At 44.3% G+C, this 21,378-nt stretch overlaps 1 protein-coding gene across 1 annotated transcript in view; it reads right to left on the bottom strand.

The window, feature by feature from the left end:
• Window positions 1–21,378, bottom strand: part of RFTN1 (raftlin, lipid raft linker 1) — a 182,934-nt gene that overhangs the window by 76,881 nt on the left and 84,675 nt on the right. Inside the window, exon 4 of the mRNA XM_054595029.1 lies at window positions 10,084–10,192. Coding sequence (XP_054451004.1) covers window positions 10,084–10,192 — 109 coding nt within the window. The remainder of the gene's footprint in view (window positions 1–10,083; window positions 10,193–21,378) is intronic.

The following is a 21,378-nucleotide window of genomic DNA, read 5'->3' as shown; positions in this document are numbered from 1 at the left end:
GTGGTCAGCTAAGCTGAGACTGACCCAGGCAGCCACGCAAACGCTATCTGCGATTCCACAGCCGTCAACAAATCCAACGACCTCGTTTTTGCTGACTGTGTTGGAGGATTGCTATGTCTGTTACTAAAGAAGCAAGAAGAATGACAGAGGCACCAAGCACATGTTTTTCTTGGGTGACAAAGGAGAGGAGGGAGTTTTAAATTGCCCTGCTCCAAATCTCCCCTCCATTAGAGATTTGGGTGAGGATTAGAAAACACAGTTACAGCAAGTGCCTGGGTGGAAATATTTGTTTTAACAGAACCAAGAAAATACAATAAAGTACTTGATTCATGTGAGCCTATGGCAACTCTGTCTACCACATTTTGCTGTGTATAACGTGCACCCACATTTTGTGTGCATTATACACAGGATTATTATACCCATGGCATGCATTCATTATATCCATGTATAATGCGCACCCTTAATTTTCCCTCAAAAATTTGGGCAAAAAAGTGTACATTATATATGGCAAAATACGGTAGCTGAAGACAGACAGCTGGTATCTGGAACCCACGGTAAAAATAGAGGAGACTGGCCCTGACAATATACCCATGATTTGTGAATTGTTCATGGCTGGTATCTGGTCAATGGGTTCCTCATTGACTTCACGACATAAATAGGTATTTGGGGAGGAGGAGAAGCAAGGGGAAAGTTCCTAGATCATACCTGAGAAATGCTGAATTAAACTAAGTAAGGAGGTTTCTTCCTGCAGACGTTTTCAGAGCCTTCACTCTTCTAAGGAGCATCTTGACCGCCCCCACCCCACCAACAGGTTTACAACGTGCATGCTTCCCAAACACGCTGGACTATAGAACCTCTTTCTCCAAGGAGCACTGCAGGGAGAACACACATCAGGAGGCACTGGGCTAGAAGGAAGAAACTCTTGCTCTTCGTCCCTTTGGGTTTCACCCTCGGCCAAAGGCCCGGTACTGTCCACTGTCAGCATGGCTCAGAGGCAGCAGGGGCCAGCGCCTGGTTGTTATGCCACCTTGTCCATTGCCAGACTCTTGCGGGGGCCTATTTCAACAACTGTGGGAGCAAGGTATATCTCGGGTGCCCAAGGCCACAGCTGTGTCCTGGAGAAGCAGACATCTGTCTCCTGCCCACAGGAAAGCCCAAGTGGGTCTACAGCCAACAACAACACCTGGCCTCTGGTAGAGTTACATGAACCTGGGCACCACCAATCTTCTCCCAACAAGGAGGGGATGGAGGAGGTATCAGGCTTCCCAAGGTGCCGAACGCCACCCAGGAGTGTGGAAACATATCCTGAGAAGAGAGAGCTACGCCCAGGTCTCATTTCTCCCTAGAACAAAGGATTCATGGGCACCGGTCTGCCACCTCCCGCCCCTTTACTTTCTCTTTCTCTTCCTGTTCTACCAGCCTCTAGAATAGTTTCTGATCTCTTGGATTTGGGGCAATTTCTCTGCAGAGACCACAAAGGAACAGCCGCAGGCTGTCCACAGAGGCAACAACAGGCACTCTGTTCTGTGCCTGAATAAACACAATTTTTAGGAATCCAAGTCCGTGGGTTTGTTTTTTTCTGATTTATCTACCAGTTCTTTTATTATTATCCTTTCATGTGATAGGCATTCTGAATGCTAAAAGTTACATCAAATTGCAATGCTTTACGTGGGAAGTTCTCATCCCCTAGTCAGATATTAAAATTTCGTCACTTAAAAAATTACACTAAAGAGGACATTAAAGAGAGTTCAGCAAGCCCATGGAAAAAAAGAACATCTTAAATTTGAAAGTGAAAACATAAAAAGAACAACTCAGAACCATCCTACAAATAACACAGAAACACACAAGTTCTATGGGGTAAAGAGCAATAGTCTGTCATTCTAACCCAAAGACATTCTGGATCAGGTCTTGCAAAATTATGTACTTAGGAGGGGGGAGGCCACCAAAATAGCCTCCACAGAGGCGCCAAAGACCTTACACTCACGGCCACACCAGCAATGGCTATTTCTGATTTTTGGCCACCAACAGGGTTGACTGTCCCTCCTGCTGAAACACCTCCCTCGGCCCCCATCACCAGCACCCTCCGAGTTTCCCTCGGACCTCTCTAGACTGCTACTTTCTGCCTCTTGTCTCTGCACAACAGTAAATGCTAGAATTCCCCAGAGCTCAGTTCGAGGTCCCCTTCCTCTTCACCCTCCCTTCCTTCCTCAGCGATTTCATCCATGACCACGGTTTCTGTGACCATTTGCCAGCTGGGTCTCTGCCCCGAGCTCCAGGGCCACAGAAACAATGGCTTGTTCCTCAGGCTCTCTCATCTCCGCAGAAGCCCCCACTCATCCAGCTGCACAAGCCAAACCAGCCGGGTTCCCTCGCTCCCACATGCCGTCATCCAATCCGTAACAGCCCTGGGGATCTGCCTGGCTCCAGTTCATAAACCTATTCGCCTCCCGCATCTCCCCTAGGACGCTACCACCTAAGCGTAACTTTCTACAATGAGCTTCTGGGTCTTGGATTCATGCAGGGAGAGAAAAGGATGCACAAGAATTTGTCTCGTTTGCCGGGAGTAATCAAGACAAGTGTATGACCACTTCCTGTGCCTCGGGCTCCAATTCACTTCAACTACCCTCCCTGGACAGAACAGGAAGATCTCAGGCCAATGCAAATGGCAAGAGGACAAAAGATCAAGAGAGAGTGGGGTGGAAGAGAAACTTCATAAGAAAACAGAGACCTCCAAACAGCAGCTCCCACAGTTGTTCTTCCCACTGTGAACTCTAAGCCTGTAAGCATCCTCGCACCTGCTCCCCCAGCCTCAAGGGAAAGGGTGACCAGTTCCACGTGCACAGCTCAGGCCAGTTGCGTGGGCTCACCCTCTTATCACTTCTAACTTCTATTAGCTTTCCCCTCTCTACTGGTACCTTTCAGCTTTTAAAGATGCTCAGATCTCCTATTTAAAACAAAACTTCTTTTACATGTACTCTTGTCTTAGCCACCACACCTTCTCTCTCCTTTTCAACTTATTTACTCTTAAATCCATCCAGGGAGGCCTCTGCCTGTTCCACCCCTTGCAAGCTGCTCTTGCAATATTTGTCGGTGGCCAAACCAGTGGGCCTCCTGCCCAGTGGGTTTCGAGTTGACCTCTTTAACGCTTTGATACTGTTTTACAGTCTCTTCCCTCAGACTCTGTAACATTCATGCTCTCTCCTTTCTCCCCAGGCTCTGTACAAGCTCTTTCTTGTTTTCCTTCTCTGGATGCTCTCCAGAGCTCCAGCCAGAGCGCTCTCCTCTCTGCCCTTTGCAGGCACGAGTGAGTTCACATCACGGGTTCATTCTGTCCCGTGGCTTTGCCAGCTCACCAGAGGCTCCTCAAAGTGCAGTCCTCAGTCCACAAATGTTTTGTTACCAGTCCAGGACGAGACAGGTACAAAAAGTGAAAGTAAGCACTTAGGCACTTTCCTAGCTCCTCAACATGGCTGTCATATTTTTATCATATTTTACAAAAGTATCACTCCTTAATGGACTGGAAAACAAAACAAACAAAACTTGGTCCTTCACCACAGATAATTTGAGACCTTGCGGTTTTTTAAAGGATCTATCTGTTTACACTGAAAAACCAAGAGACTTCACAATAAGAAAATAAAAACATTACCAACATCTCTAAAACAAAGGAAGCCAACTAGTCAACCAAACAACAATAGAAGTTCTTGTGCTATTGGGTCCGTATTTCTCCTACCAGACAACAATGAGCTGATGGTAAGTAGTGGCTGTCCCCTTGGAGAAAGGCATGTGCCACCCAGGAGACCACCTGAACCACATCCTCGCCATCGTTACCCGCCGACCCCTGTGGGCCTCTGAGCCTGCACCTCAGACAACCACATCTCCATTCTTAGTCTCCTCCTGAGCTCCAGCCCAACAACACAACTGCCTTCTGGAATGTTCCCTCGAGTGTCCCACTGTTCCCTGCGTCTCAACAAGTCCCTCACCAATCTCATTACTGCTCTGCTCCAAATGGCTCCTCACACTGTGTTCCCTCCCCATCCTCACGAGGGACCACACCTCACATGTCAGTCACCCGAGTGTCATCCTAGGTTTCTCTCTCCCCTTCTAGGACACAAAGTCCTAATGATTCTCCCTCTGCACTTCTCTTTTAATGTGTTCACGCACAAGTGTCTATTACGTTCTAGAGACACAACAGTGAACAGGACACCACATCCCGCAACAATGCCTCACTTCTCACCCTCAGCCTCTTTGCGCAGCCCCCAGCTCATGCTCTTCCACACGGAGGGCATGCTTGTGGCTAGAATCACACACCATTTTGCCTCCCCCTACTCAGATCTGCCTTTTAAAAATGTCATGATTCTCTTGGTTTGGGAGGAGATGGGGGTGCAGCAAGGAAAGGGACGCCTTTTAAACATAATTTTCCTTTCACTCTGTATTTGCACTAATTAAATTAGATTCTCTGCACTGCACTCATAGAAACAAGGTTCTGAATACTCAACAATCAATCAAATAACTGATAAGTCATTCATATACTACAGGCAAAGTTCCATAATCCTGGGAGTTGGGGATCTTTTCTTCATTAAAAGGAGCCAATGAGATTTTTTTTTTTAAATCCTCACTCGAAGGTATAGTTTTATTGATTTGAGAGAGAGAGACGGAGAGAGACAGAGACACACCAACGTAAGAAACATAGATCAGTTGCCTCCTGTATGCAAACTGACCGGGAATTGAACCTGCAACTTTCTGGTGCACGGGACAATACTCCAATCAACTGAGCCACATGCCAGGGCAAGCCAATGAGATTTTTAAAATCTGTCAGGTTCCTTTCTTTAGAGGTCAAGGTATAAGCAAAATCACTTGGTTCCAAAGGGCAATGCATCTAGTTTAAGCAGGACTCTGAGTTTCTGAAGATACACTGGGACCCCCCCCCCAAAGGACAAGGCAGGGGTCCCCTAAACTGTCTTCATTCTAAAGGCTCTGTGGTCCAGTGTGAAATAAAATAAACCTAGTTCTAAGTAGATCGCGCAGGTCAGTGCCACCCCTCCATCATAAAAGAGAATGAATCTAAGGGACAGAGCCCAGAGCTGAGGGCCAAGGCCCCCACCTGGCCTGGACAATGGCAGGGAGTGCAACCTTCTTCCGTAAACAGTGAGACCGAGTGCCCCAGTCTCTACTGAGGCGAGATGCTCCAAATCTGTCCCCACATACCAGACACAGTTGCACCCATCTGTGTCCTTGTTCAGCGCAGCCTTCTGGCTCGGACACCCCGCTCTCAGCCTTTGAGAACTATGTGGAAGAGACCGCATGGCCCATTGGTCACAAATGTGGCCTCTGGGTCGGGCAGGCTGCATTCAATTCCCAGTTGTGCTTTGCCCAGGTGTAACTGGGGACAAACTGCATAGCTCCCCTGTGCCTCAGTCTGTTTACCTGCAAAAGGGAAATAAGTCTTCAGAGGGGTGAGATGAGGGTTAAGACTACAGTACATGTAGAGGCCTTACGCACAGGGTCGGCCTGGCACCGCGTGGGAGTCCCCATGCGGTATAAAATCCCATTTACAATTCAAATAAACCTATAGATACATACCTATGCGCCAGCCGTATATAATGTAGCCAGAGAGATCAATCTTTATTGATTCATTTATCTGTCTTTTGGCTTTTCTGTACTGCTGCCCCAGGGAAATTCTAGGGCTCCAAGCCATTTCCTGCCTGATTCACCTAAGCTGGCTTGAGCAGGGCACTTGTTTCATGGAATCAATAAAACCCTGCCCAGAACAGCCTTCCCCCTCCTTTTGTCCATCTTACACTCCAACCGCACAGGACTTGCCTCTTTCTCAGCCTTGAACCTTCATCTCATGCTCCTGTCCACCCAGGAACAGCACGGTCCACCTCGTCCTTCCATCTCCACAACAGTCTATCCCTCCTTTTTTCAGAGCCCTCATTCTGTACCGCATCTCTCCAAGACCTTCCCCTGGCCGGCCAGCCACAGAACCTTCTGGCTCCGCCCAAGTCCAGTGCCGCCCAAGTACTACCCACTGGTGCTTCCGCCGTGGAAGGACCAGCCCAGGCTCCACCATTTAGCTGCCCCGCCCCTGGGCAAAGCCCTCGTCTCCTCTGAGCTTAGTTTCCACCTGTCTAGAAGGGCGATTCCACTGCCAAGACAGCCTTTTGAATGGAATTATTGCAAAGCACAAACCAGAAAATGTGCGCAATGACTGAAAACTTTAAAGTGCTTTCCAAACACATAACCACTTTCCCAAGATGCTCCAAAGAGTGTAATTTGAAGATGAACCTGGAGGCTCTTTCTTCCATATCACTGTCTCCTTTACAATCCTCTGGGAACGCTGAAGAACAGGAAATTCCAGGGGGCCCCACAAACCCACCAGCCAAGCGAGCCAGGCTCCACAAGTACCTGACGGCTGCACCTCTGCCTCCGGGGAACAGAGACGGCACAGTGGTGCCCCCACAGCCTCGCAGCTCTTCATCCCTAGAGCACTTGGTTCTAGGACTTGGAAAACACGGTCTCTCCAAGTTTGCCCATAAATCTGAATTTCAAATGTTCTGTGGTCCACAATAAATAATTTACATAAAGGGCTGGTTGGAAGGAAAACAGCAGGATACAAGAGGGGAAAACAGAATGCAGTAGCCCAGATTTAATTTGAGCAGCCAAAGTGCACAGAGAAGTCCTTAGACCATAGTGAAGGGAAGCAGAGCATCTTTTACATCTCTCTTCATCGCCTGCAAAAATCGTGATGGAGAGCGGCTGTAAATTATGGCATCTTCAGCTAATTTTACATGACACAGATACAAACGACTTTATTTTTCCTAATTGTGGAAAAGAATGAAATTGCCTTACCCTCCTTCTATCCATGTTCTCTATCCAAAGGTTCTAATTTAAAACATTTGGTGGAAAAATAATACTGGGGCATTGTTCTTAAGAAAAAAAATCCTAATCACTTTGAGTTTAATTCTACTATGCAGAGAAGAACATAAGCTTATCCTCCATGATGGTACAATGACAAAATGAGTTAATTACCAACTCATCGTAAGACAGATGTACTTGTCATAGAAACAGGAGCCATTATTTCACACAAAATAATGACCCAGATAAAAAGTAATGACTGCAAGCTGTGGCCGCCAGTGACACAGCTTCATCTTGGCCTAAGTGAATGGCAATTAACAAGTGCCACCACTATATATATACATGGGGTCCAAGCTATTCATCAAGTATTCACTGAAAAAAACACAAATGGTTCTTAGTATATCTCTTCCCAGGAAGCTCCTGTGGTCTTCTACCTGTGTGATGACAGAAAAATTTACAATGTGTAAAATTCTGCCATCAGCTGCAACAGCTGCTGCCCCTGCAGAGGGGCTTTCGGCTCCCCTTTGCTCTGAACGCTGAAGTGGTGTTTTCTCCAGAAATCCTGTCCAACAATAGAAAACAGGAGCAGAGGAAAGGGGGCCCAGTTCCATCCATTTGTCTGTCTTCTGCTGGTTGTCACGGCCACAGGCCTAGAACCTAACGTCACAGCCGGCACTGACAGTCCAGAAATGCTGGAGACTTACGGGTCCAGCAAATCCAGCAGGTCCAAGGCGGGAAACTGCACTTCCTCCCTGATGACCATGGCCATGAACCACCTCTCTACGGAGAGGAACAGAGGCGACAGACTCTGGCACACACATCTGGAGACAAACTCTGGATGAGAAATCTCAGGGCTGCCCTGGTAGGCAAGTTGTCTAGTCTATCTGGACCCAATAGTTTTTACTGGAAAATCACGTGTACAGCAGGTGCAGGATGACACAGTGAGCTTTAAAGTGTATAATGTTTGGTCCTGGCCTGGTTGCTCAGTTGGTTAGAGCATCATCCCAGTATGCCAAGGTTGTGGGTTTGTGGGTTTGATCCCCAGTCAGGGAACATACAAGAATCAACCAATGAATGAATAAGTGAAACAACAAATCAATGTTTCTCTCTCTCTCTCTCTCTCTCTCTCTCTCAAATCAATTTTAAAAGTTGACAGTGTTTAATTTTTAAAATGTTAAAAACAAACAGAGTGAGCAGGTGTCAATGACTGATTTAACTAATTATGGAATAAACCATCAGAATCTGACATACACAAACACACAATTAGTGTGGGGGAAAAGAATGGTGGGATAAAATTTTTAAATAGAAACTGGCTTGTCCTTCTGGATATATAAACCGTAACTCTAATGTTCTCTCTTTCTCTGTGGACAGATGTCTGTCTACCCTTCCGACACCACAGGTACACAGCATCTGAGGGCCTGCTAATCAGGATGCTGTCTCCTTAAGACCTGATATGGGTAACATGCAATGGGTCAGCCACGCAATGATCAGGTTTGGTTAATTAAGACCAAAGCACTAAATCACATGTTTTTAAAGGAACATATTTGATAGTATGGCCAGAGCCTCATGCCCCCCTCTTACCCATGTACCCTCAAATATTCCAAGCATCCGAGTCTTAATTACAAAACCACTTCTAAAACTATTTTTCCCCCAGTACGCAGACCATGGCATAAATTCCACCTCTCATGTGTCCCTACTCAAGTTTATTAGAACACTATTTGCAGCAATCAAGAGAAGATGGCCCTATTTAAACAGACATCTATTTGAATGACATGAACGCTCGTGTTCTCAGGCTTATGCATGTGTGAATAAAAACTGCTTTCCCCCCAGTTTGTAATAATCTGAATTTCACCAGAGTAGAGTGTCCACCGTCCTAGTAAAATTACCAGAACTTTTGACCAAAGAGATCATCCGATTCCCAGTCTACAGCCTTGGCCCCCACCACACATGAGTGGTTTATTCCCAGGGCCTTGTAAACACTGAATTGTCAATAAATGTTGCAAGGAGGGAGGCAGGAAGGAACAACAAAAAGACAATCATTGAGTGTTTAAAAGGACAATCTAATTATTTCACTCTGCTGCAAAATTCCTCTCCACAGCCTCCCACTGCTTTTACAGCCGAATCCTGGCCCCGTCTCCCCACAACACACATTCCCTTTCTTTCCCAAAGGCCCCCTGACTTCTGACTCCCCTGGCTCCCTCCTGCCTCAGGCCCTCCCACTTGCTGCTTCCTCTGTCTGGAGGGCTCCCCCACCTGCCCTGCCCAGTCACCAGGTAACCCCTCCTCACCCTTTTGTCTCAGCTCCAGGCACCTCCCCAGGGCCCCGCTCACACCATGTTGCTGGGTCCTCGGCCCCCTGCTTCCCTCCTGGTAAAGCTCACCACACCCCTTCAGGGTCTGCCTGCCTATTAGGAGGACAGTAGGACAGGGACCATGCCTACTTTGTCCTCTGTAGCCAAGCACCTAGGACTATTTCTGGCCCAAAGTTAGAAACAGCCAACACAGTGATTAACGAATTCACTAGTTGACTGACTGGGTCTCAAATCACCTCTGCAGGGTGGGCTATTGTCAATTCTTGCGGAAGACTGGGCGAGGGAGAACAAGAGAAGCATGAAGCAACGAACTGAGCCCCATTTGGGCAAGGGCACCCTTTTACAGTAAGTGCCATCATCAAATGTGCCCTGTAGTGAGACGGAAACCTCACATGGCATGAAGAGTTCAAAACCAGACCCATTTCTGGGCAGAGAAGGAATCCCCTGGGACTAGGGGATTCCCTGATTCAACCGTGTGCCAGCGGCCGCAGCTGCCGCAGGACTCTGGCGCGCTCCCACCCCAAGAAAGGAAGGGGACTGGTGGCAACGGAGACCCCCAGGACTGGTGGAAGGTGGGATCGGGGGCGGGGGGGGGTTCACACCACCTTGAGGATTTGAGGGGAGTCACAGCGGCGGGGCTGCGGGCCTGTCAGCTGTTAATGTCACTCCAGCCCTAAAAGGCAGGGTCCAGGGCCCTCCCAGCCTGGGAGAAAGAGAGTGGCACTGTTTCAGAGTCGCTTCGGCCTGAGCAACGTGTGAGAGGGGCTGCGTCCCTGTGGGGTGAGCCCAGGTCAGGAGAGGCGCTGGCTCCAGCCCAGGCCACAGAGTTCAGCTGACCTGCCCTACGGAGCCAGCCCCCAGCCTGATCTCTCAGGGGAGAGAACCTTTGCAACTCTATCCTGACTGCAGGGCTCACCTTCTTAATGAACTCTGGGATGATTTTTTGGTCTGTCAGGTGAAGTAAGGAGGAACAGCAATCTAATTCCAAGGTGTAGCCTTCATTGTGAAGATCAGTTTTCTGAGATCTGAAGAGAGAGGAAAAAACACATACATAAAGATTATAATTTTTCACAATATAGAAAAAGTGTAGGTGATTACTAAGACCCTAAATTATTTCCTGAAAGTAAATGCCAAAAATGCACTGCTGAAAAATAATTTATGGTAAACAACTCAAATAATAGAGAGAGATCTACATCACAGAAAGATCTCCCAGACAAGTCATCACATAAAAGGCATCATTTTAGAATGAAGGGCACAGTATGGCTCTTACATTCAACAACAACAACATGCACACATTCCAGTAATGTATCTTTAATACATTAGCTCTATCTCTTCAGCTATAGCTCTATTTTTTTCCACTTTCTGAAGAAAATATATTCATATATTCATCACTTAGGAAATTTAAAAATATTTAAGAATTTTAAAGCATTCAATCCCTATAGAGAGTAATCTGACAAAATCTATCAAAATTAAAGATGCATTAGGGAAGACTATAAGGCAACTAAAGTAGAAATTCTGGGAACATAATGGATGGCTAAGGCTCTGGCTGGTGTGGCTCAGCTGGCTGGAGCCACTGTCCTGTAGACCAAAAGGTGGTGGGGGTTCGATCCCCAGCCGGGGCTCACAGCCAGGTTGTGGGTTTGATTCCCAGTCAGGGTGCATATGAGAAGGCAACCAGTCAAGGTTTCTCTTTCACATCTCTCCCTCTCTTTCTCTCCCTCTCTCTCTAAAAGCAATGGAAAAAAAATGTCCTTGGGTAAGGGTTAAAAAAAAACCAAACTGGATGGCTGAGGTGAACACCTGCAGCCCTCCGGTCAGGACAGAGGTGTCCAGCATGCTCCTGCCATTGCCCCACACAGGGGGTGGGGCTGCTCCCTGCCTTTCCAACCACACGAACATGCATGTGACGCAATGTTATGCACATTCAGGAAAACCAGAGGCAAGTGGTCACCAGAAGGACATTCCACCGCTTTGGTCGTTCCTTTCGGGAGTGCCAGTATGACACTAACTCACGTCTAGGAACTCCTGGACGCCACATGGCTGCCAGAAATGGAAGGTGATTCCTTGGCCCACGAGGTGTAAGGCAACAGGAAGTGGGGCTGTAGTTAATTGTCGACAGAACACGCTCTTTCTTTATGGGGAGTGGGACTTAGAGACCCAGGCCCTGGGCTCTGTCCAGGAGCACACCACATACACAGCCACTCTCCACTGGCTGAGGACTGAGAATGAGAAGCCCACTTACAAGGAGCTCCACCAGGCCGGCCCCTGTGAGACCAGTTGTGGCCAGAAAATTCTTAAGAAGTGGGCACTTTCACAATGAACTCCTAAGATACATATATCCCACTGAAAGTTCACACGCATATTTGCTATAATATTTTTAAATGAATTTCTAAGATTCTTATATATCATTTGAAGCAATCCACGCTACTATAAACCATCTTATTAATGGCTACTATTAATGGCTCTATTAATGGCAACTATTAAGCCACTGCTGGCTTAGAGAGTGGCAATGTAATGTTAGCAAAGCACAAAAACATAGTAGTCCTGACTGCTTCAGACACTGGGTATGATTTACATGAAACTCAAAAGTTTAAAGAGGATTTGGTTTTTTCCCCAGGTGTGTGATTGGGTAAGCAAACATCAATAGCATATTTTGATTTTATTATTCCTTCTAACATATCCTTTCAGAAGTAGAGACTGAGGCAGATACTTTTGAAATATAAAAGAATAAACCGATTCCAAACTTCTCAAACTGGGATAAACTAATTCCAAAAGAATAAGCCAATTCTGCACCCTACTCTCCTTGCCTTAAAAACTTCATCAGAGACTAGATTCATGTTCTCATTTTCCCCTACATTTTTATCACACCCTTCCAAACAAAAGACATATTAAGAGGAACTGAGGCAGAAGATTCCAGACTTCTGAAAGAGAAGACTTGGTCATGACATATTGTCATATGTTTGTGTGGGGTCTCAAACAACAAAGACAGGCAAGGGAGGGGGGAGAGTTCTAAGATGTGAAACCCCAGCTGCTCTGTCACATGGAGACTAATGTCAGATTGCATGAGGTTATTTACAAATGCCCATTGAGATTTTAAATGATTGGGTTGAAAAATAGTAATCATTTAAAATAAGTCAAAATTGTATTTACTTGGTTAAACACACATACAATGAGGAAAAAGAGTCTGTCTTTAAGCAACTCACACCCAAATTTGTAAGAGATCACTTTTAGTACAGGATCTAATCATGACCTGTGCTTCTGGAATGAGAATTCTGTAAGAAGAAAGACAGTTCTGGTTCATTCTGTTAGATAATTATCTCAGTTACAACTGAACTGAAAGAAGTACAAAAGACCAACAAAAATCAGCATTATAAACATGAAAAATCACATCTTGGTCTCTGGTCTCTTGGAAAAGCAAATCTAATGCATATTGGAGGAACAAATGAGCAAACAGTAAGTCTCCTGTTGCCTTTAGGAATTACCTCCACAATATGAAATGAAAGGATAGTAACACCAAAGAGTATGTGAGGGGAGAGGAGGTGGCAAAGACGCCTAAATCCTCTGAGAACAGGTGCTGGCTGCCCAAGCCTTTGAAGCCAGTGCTCTGTGAGGGTGCTGGGCGGAGGGCACAGTCACACAGAAACCCTCTACCTGCCGTGAACCCTATGAAAAACAGCATCAAATGCAAGCAAAGCACTGCCTGTAGGGCTGCTAGAAGGAGTTTCTGGGCTCCTCAGCACTGCAGAGGCGGGGGCGGTAGTACGTGGTTACTGTGATGAACATACCCTAAGGGGACCCCCAGTGACCTCCACTTCCTGCAGTTCAAGCCTTTGTACAATTCTTCCCACTGAGTGGGGGCAGGACCCGCAACTTGCTTCCACTCAGAAGAAAACAGCAAAGGGGATGGGATGTCATTCCCATGGTTACGTTACACTGTAAAACTGGAGCTAGAGACTCCCCTTCCTGGCCTTGAAGAAGCTGCCATGTTGTGAGAGGGCATTTGGCAAGGAACCATGGGCACCCCTGGACAACAGAGAGCAAGAAACAGGCATGTCAGTCCTATGAGTTGCAAGGGGTTGAATTCTGCCAATCACCTGAGGGAGCACGGAAGCAGATCTTTCCCCAGTCGAGCCTCTGATGAGACTGCAGGCCCAGCCAACACCTGTAATGCAGCCTGCAAGACCTGAAGCGGAGAGCCCAAATATGCGAAACTATGGGATGATAAATGTATGTTGTTTTAAGCCACTGAGTTTGTGGAAATTTGCCTTAAAAACTTCATGCTCTTTTAGAGCCCAGAAAACTAATAGCAGGCGCTGAGGAGGAAAACATGGCAGCTTCATGCTCAGAACAGGCCTCCCATGGGTGACCAGGTGCAGGCCCAGGACACAAGATCCAGTCAGACACCTGAGAGCAGCCCTGAGGGCAAGAATCTGGCTCAGAATAGTTTGGCTCCTTGAAAAATAAAATCATCTTTATGCTGCTGGGTCATTTCTCAGAAACCGCCTGGGAAAAAATTAACTAAAAAGAGTTCTGACTCATCTCGTATCTTGTGGCCCTCACTTGTACACAGCTTTGGAGAGTTGAGAGGGGTTTACTTCCAGCCATTCCAAAGGGATTTTCTGAAAGGAAGAGCGAATAAAAGGATATTACTGAGCAGAAGCACGATGTCCTGAAAGCCAAGAATGAGTTATGACAAAATGAATTCAAATACTCCAAGTAGCAACTTTCAGCTGTGTTTGTCCTGGCCCACTGGTGCGCTGCGAGAATTTTTAAAACATGTGATACCTGACTATTTAGTCAGGGCACTGACCCCTTTTCCCATAGACTGTCAAATAAAAAAATGACAACAGCCAACACCATACCCATTCGGTGTGAATGAATCAAAATAACACCTGTTTGGTTTTTTTTTTTTTGTCAGACCAGCAAAAATATATTTTTTGGTGTGCTGCAGAATTTTTTTTACTGTATTTTTCATTATTATTTATCTATCTTATAAACCCCTCCCCTCAAATTTTAGTAATTAGGTTCTGTGTGCCATGGAAAAGGTTGAAAATTGGTGGCTTAGAGAGTAGCAATGTAGTGTTAACAAAGCACAAAAACATAGTAGTCCTGACTGCTTCAGACACCAGAGAAGCAGCTGAGACACCGGAGCCCATCAAATTTTAAAAAGCCATCATGACATGACAATTAACGCAATGTGGTACCCTGTTTTGCATCCAGGAACTGAAAGAGAAGATTAATAGAGAAACTGATGAAGTGCAAATAAAACCCACTATTTAGTTAATAGTAATGAACCAATGTCAATTTCTTAGATTTGACAAATGTTCCATGGCAATGTAAAATATTAATGATGGGGAAACTCAGTGAAGGGAATACGTAAATTCTCCATAATTTCTTTGTAACTTTTCCATTAAATCTAAAATTATCCCCAAATAGAATCTATTTTTAAAAATGAAAGAAGAAAAGCCATAGTATACTGTGGGGGGCGGGGGGGTGTTGTATGTGAGTGTTTATTTTTAGGAAGAGAGAAAGAAACATCAATTTGCTGTCCCACCCATTCATGCATTCACTGGTTGACTCCTGCATGTGCCCCAACCAGGGTTTGAACTGGCAACCCTGATGCATTGGGACCATGCTCCAACTATGTGGCCAGGGCTATGTGTTTGTTTTGATTCTATAGTATTTCTTCTCCAAGTCAGTGTTTCTAGTCTTAAACTAACTTGTGTGAAAATAATTCTCATATGCGACCCCTCGAATCACATGAGGTCAATGACTGAAATAATTGGGTCTAGGGGAAAAAAGAATAATCTTCTTTGATGTGCCCCAACATTAGGCACTGGAGCAATCCAACAAGCAATCCCTGTGTTCTATGAATCAGACAGGGTTTCCCACAGAGCAGGCATTCTCAGCCTTGGCTGGCTGACCTTGGGATCCCTTGGGGAGTTCTCACAAATTCTGCTTTAATTGGTATAAGGTATGTCCGGGGCAAAGGGTCTTTGGAAACTCCCCCGTGATTCTAATATGCCACTGGAGTGAAGAGCCACTGCCTCGGCAGGGCATGTTGTAATTGCCATTCTGATTTTCCTTGGGAGATAACGGAACAAGTCATGAAAAAGAGAAAACAAAGAAAGAATGACATGTAGAGACTGGTCTGCAGATTCCTATATCCTCAGAAAAAGACAAAACTCCAAGGGAAGAAGCAGAGATAAAGGAACTGTAAGACAGAGACTTTATCCATGCCCTTTTCGGTAAAACAAAACAAAACAAAACAAAACAAAAAAACCTAAAAAATATCTCCAACTTATTTTCACTTTTTTTTGTTGTGGTGAAATATACAAAATATTTCCTGTTTTAACCACTTCTAAGTGTACAATTCAGTTTCATTAAGTAGATACACAATGTTGTGCAACCACCACCGCTAACTGTTTCTAGAACTCTTTCATTGTCTCAAACAGTCCTTACTTGTCTGACACCTTATAAAATAGGGCTTGGGCCAAAATCTGAACAAGTAGAAAATTTAAATAAATGCTTGTCGAACAAACATATTAACGCAGAAGTAGACACTGAGAATTCCTGCACACACCTTTCCTAAGTGTGGGGGCGGGGGGGCGGCGCAAAGAGGCCACGTGCTGAAGTACCTCAGATGACAACACACCTGGCCACAGATGTCAGCGTTAAGACCATAACAAAGGCCACCTGCTCAGTGTCGCACTGACCTGATTACTCACACACAAACATCACCGTTAACAAAAACGGTGCACAAACCCTGAGCTGTACCAGGAGGTCCTCGGCTCATTACAACTCTCACATCTGCCAAGAGTTTTGTGGTCACTCCCCAGGCAGCTGGCCACAGGGTCAGCTGAGGGAGGCAAACCTGAAGGCCCACAGTGAGTGAAAGAAGATCTTTTTTGACCAGAACATATAATCTAAACTTTTTGTTCTCAATAAAACAGGACTGACCGGTCTTCATGTGCACCAAGGAATGCGCTCTCCCCCGTTTCTCCTCAAACACAGTCACCGTCAGGCGCCCTCTCACTCTCCCGTTTCTGGGGGCACTGTGGCTGCAGACAAGCCTCCTCCACCACGAGGAAGGTCACAGTGCGGGCGTGACGGTAAATGTCAAGTGCCATGTCCATACAGTATTGGGGAGACAAGGAGAACAGTGTAAACCATGGCAAACTGGGCAGTTTATATCTCAGCCGGAACTAGGAACTCCAGGCCAGGGTTGCCAATTCTTAATTTTTTTTAAAGGAAGTCATTAAATTCTGTTTCAATGCCATCCAAAACTGTCACATTTTGGCTCTAAACAATGTTATGTAGACCAACATGTTTGAGATCAAATCTGACCTCTGAGCCATCAGTCTCCAGCCCTGGGTTACACACCCAAAGCTACAATAGGAGTCACAGAAGGCTGAATGGCAGGGAAGAGAAAAAAGTGAACAGATAAGTGTGCGATAATCAGAATAACTGACCTTTAAACCCAATCTAGATATCTCATTCCCTGCAGTGACTCAGCAGATTCTTCTCCCTGGCGCTCTGCCATCCTCCAACCAGACCACGGCCAGTACGTTCACACAGCCCCTGTCCCCAGTCACAGCGGCTGTGTCGTGACCACTTATTAAGCCAAGAACATGTGTGCAGGCAGAGACTATAATGCTTATGAGTGCTTTAATATTTAAAATTATCGCAGGCAAAGGGTTAAACCTCAAATTATTCTGATGAAAAACCAAGCTGTAAGTTGAACACCCATTTTGGTCTCATGGTAGATCTTTTTAGGCTACTAAAAAACAAATGCTTGTGGAAAAACTATTATAAACTATTTTTTTACATAATAAACATGTGAATAGAAATATCATAACACTACTTTTAAATAATAAACATGTAATAGAGATCACTTCAACTCATAAAGCCCTTAGATAGCCTCAAAGACTGTGAGTTTAAACATCATCTTTTTCCCAGGACACTAAGCATAGTTTGAACTTGAGTTATTAACAAAAAAGAGAGAGAATGCGCAGTTCATCAATAAGGCTATTTTTGTTTCATTTAGGAATAATGGTAACAAATACAAATTTAGGGAAAAAAAGTGGTAACAAACACAAATTTAGATAACTAGGCATTTCTCCAACTAAAAAAAAAAAAAAAATGACTAAATTACAGAAACAAATTCTCTATCTCTGGGAAACAGGAAGAAATTTTAAGATATTCCCCCAAGGCAACACCAGGCTCAAGTATAATGATCAGAATAGCTTTCTTTTTTTCTTAAGGAGTGGCGGGGGCGGGGTGGAGGTTGCGGGGTGGGGGGCGGTTCCTAGAATTAGCTACAGATCTGAAAAAGATTTGTCAATGAAAGAAAAAGAAGTCTTTTTTCTGGCTTCATTAGCTTATGTAAAACCAATAGAAACAAAAAAAAAATCTATGTATTTGTTCATCTGTTCCTCACCTTCTTGATCACTGACCACATATGAGGCATTGAGTAACATTCTGCTCCTATGGAACTTATAGTCTAAGGAAAGATAAATGCTGTATAAACCAAAGTGCTAAGAGAGTTCAGTTGTTTCCATTATCAGGGATCAGGGAAATTTTTAGAAACAAGGAGCTATAAGCTGAGTCTCAGAAGCTGTGTGGAAAATTAGTGATGGGACAATGGATTAAAGGACATTGCAGGCACAACAGAGAGAAATTAGTAAGGATCTAGACGTAGCTTGAGTTACAAGATGGAAATAACAAGCAGGTCAGTTTGGTAAAAGACACATGAAGGCACGAGTTGCTTATTATACAGTTCAGCTGCATCAGTAAACATCAGCCCAGCGGCTACAGGGATGAATTCGCTGCTAGGATGAATCTGAGACTGAGGCTGTGCAGCAGTTAGAGCAGAAAAGTAAGAAATGAGGTTAGAAAGAAAGGATGGGCGGGTGTTGCTACCTGACAGCACTGGACTTCATTTTGAGGTAAAGAAGAGTCATGGGTGGTCCGAGATTAAAGATGATACTAAAATACAGGTTTTAGTAAGATTAAAGCAGCCTTGTATATGATGTAGGAAGAGGGGAAGAATATTTTACGAAAGCAGAAACAAGAGGTGAGCTAAGATTTTTGTAAAGGGAGAGGATGAATGAGAGAGAGAGAGATTCTAGGTATTTCTTGTCTCTGCAATTGGTGGTGGTTGGGATGTGGAGGAAGGAAGGGGAATAACCAGCTGCTTCCCAAACACACTCTCAGAACAATAGGAAGAAGATTTTAGGGAATTTTTACAGCCTCCTCTTTGCAAAATGAACCAAATCTACAAAAAAAGGAAGGAAGGAAGGAAGGAAGGAAGGAACGGAGGGAGGAAGGGAGGGAGGCAGGGAAAGGAAGGAAGGGGATAAGAAAATGAGGCTGTTGGAGCCAGAAGTTACCCCTAATAGTGAAGCTTAGGAAATCCCTGAAAAAAACAGAGCCAAGAAAACAAATCCTAGTAAATCTTTAAATAAAGCACCTAACTAGGGAGTCCATCAGGGGAGCTCTGAAGTAGGAAGTAGGAAGGAGAAGAATTAACCCATTGAGGGTTCACCACCCTTTCTTCTGATTTTCCCTTCCTCATCACCAAGAGATATTCACTACGTCAGTTGATAACGGTTTAGTATTAACTGGGAACATTCTAGAAATTATGGGGAAAGATGTGCAAATGATACCCTAACCACATACTCTCTTAGGGAGCTGAGCAATGCCAAATGGGTGGAAGTCCCCATGGGCACCTGACTATTACAGTACCGACTGCTATTTATTCTAGAGAAATCTTGCCACATCCTGTCTCGCTGTTTATAGTTAGGACCGGCTCCTGGGTAGATAAAACATCAGTGACTGCACAGCACAATGAGTTCACCATTAACCTTAAAAGGCAAGAGGAAAACAAACCAGATTTACCCCAGTGTCCCTGTATAATGCACCAGTGAAAGAACTTCCCCTCACTAACCTAAACTCCAGAAAAAAAAACAACTACAGGAATGAGATTTAGGGCAAGATCTTGCTTTTTCTGGAATCCTGTAAGGCTCCTCATTTACTTTGAAAGATATGGAAAGAATTAATATTAGTATTTCTGCAAAAATATTTTATTACAAACATAACACTGAATGAAAGCAGGTCTGCCTGATATTTTTTTGATTCAGAAAAGTCACATAATCTGCAAACAAAAACAACAGTAAGAGCTCACACACAAACTCTCTTTATAAGATTTTCTCATGGGCCATGTCCAGTTGAGTGACAGGAAGTCTCTTTTCTATCTACATTTAATGCACACGTTCTAATTTAAGTTTGCTTGTCCTTTCCTTCTTTTCTAGCTCCTCCTACCTATACTCGCGAATTGAGTCAGATGATGGAAATGCTCTATATCTGCACAGCCCACTATAGTAGCCACCATCCACATGTTGCTACCGAACACCCAAAATGTGGCAAGCGCAGCTCAGGACTGAATGTTTAATTTTGTTTAATTTTAATTAATTTAAATTTAAATAGCTACATGGGGCAAGTAGCTACATAATAGAAAAGTACAGCTTAACTCTGTTTTAAACTTTAATGTACATACAGACATCACCTGAGATCTTGTGAAAATTTGAGTCTGATTTTGCAGGGCTGAGCTGGCCTGGGAATCTGCATTTATAAGGAGCTCCCTGATGATGCCTGTTGGTGCTTGAAGTGTACGTCGAGTAGCGAGACTCAACCTGCTTCAGGAATCATCAGTGTCACCAAGAAGCTTCGGAGATCAATGGTCTCCAAATTTTTTGATCTCACATGCCATCAATAAAAACTGAACCAGCATTTTACAGATGTTATAGAAACAATACATATAAAACCGAAGTTTTAAAATATGATAAAAAGCTGAAATAAGCAATATTTAAAAATTATAATCACAATAATTTCATATTATTACTAACTAGTATTTCAAGGTGTCATATACACTTGAAGTGAGATCCACTGTTAACAAGAGTGGAAATAAGTTCACATTTCAAAATGTGTTCTTGGTGAATCCAAAAAGTTCTTTGGTCATCCTCTGTCTGACCTGAAGAGGCAGGCATTGATTTTTTTTTAAAAATCTGAGTAACAAAACTCTTATGAATAGCTAGAAATGGGTCAGTATGGCTGTTTTTTGGGGGGGGGAGGTATGTGTGTGCATGCGTGTGTGTGTGTGTGTGTGTGTGTGTGTGTCTGTATGAGAGACAGAGAGAAAGAGAGAGGATTTTACATTTGTATTATTGGTATTCTCCTTAATCTGCAATCACTACAGAACGATTTTGTACCATTTGTATATTTCATGAGAGTTAATTTAGTCAAAGCTACAAAAAATATCCTGCAAATCCACTTCACCGAGTTCTGAACTCAAAGTGTTCCTCAGAACCCAGCCTCCCCAAGGACCCCTCCGGCCCCATGGAGACAGGTGACCGCGTATGTCTGCACCCAGCCAAGCACCACCTTCAAACTGAATGTTACATATTAGTAATGGATAGTTTATCTCCTAATTTTCAATATTTATAGAAACCTCAATTCTCCTTCGACAGGGGTTATGTCCACCCAGTTTGATAACAACTGGTGTAGACAGTATACAGAATTTTTTGTATGATCACAAAGCTCTAAAATAAAAACTTACTTCCAACAATAATATTGAATTCTCTACTCTTGAAAACACATGGTTGAAATTAAATTAGTATGTAGAGATAATTACAATTTTAATAGAGTTTACTGGGAACTGAATAAAATCACTTCAGACTTTATATGGAAAAATCAATGTGCAAAAGTAGCCAAGATCCTGAAAAAGATGACTAGCCCTTTGTAATATACACTACAGATTTACTGTAATCAAAATAGCATGGTACTAGCACAGAAATCAATAAACAAATAAAGGAACAATAAAGAATCAGGAATAGATTAGGGCAGGGGTCCCCAACCTCTGGACTGTGGACCAGTACCGGTCCGGGTCTGTTAGGAACCGGGCCACACAGGAGGTGAGCTTGAACGTAGTGTGTCTGCGTCATCCTGAAACATGCCCCCAATCCCGGTCTGTGGAAAAATTGTCTCCATAAAACCAGTACTCGGTGCCAAAAAGGTTGCAGACTGCTGGTAGGGTATGTATGTATGTGTATGTATATGTATATGTATATTTTATGTATATGTATATGTGTGTGTGTCTAAAACTATACTAAAGATGGCATTTCACCCAGGGGCAGTTAGATTAATGTAATAA

The sequence above is a fragment of the Pteronotus mesoamericanus genome, unplaced genomic scaffold (assembly GCF_021234165.1).
Source record: "Pteronotus mesoamericanus isolate MK-2021 breed Mesoamerican mustached bat unplaced genomic scaffold, CSHL_Meso_final scaffold_54, whole genome shotgun sequence".
NCBI lineage: Eukaryota > Metazoa > Chordata > Mammalia > Chiroptera > Mormoopidae > Pteronotus > Pteronotus mesoamericanus.
Note: the sequence above shows the minus strand (reverse complement) of the source record. Positions and strands in the feature narration are given on the sequence as shown.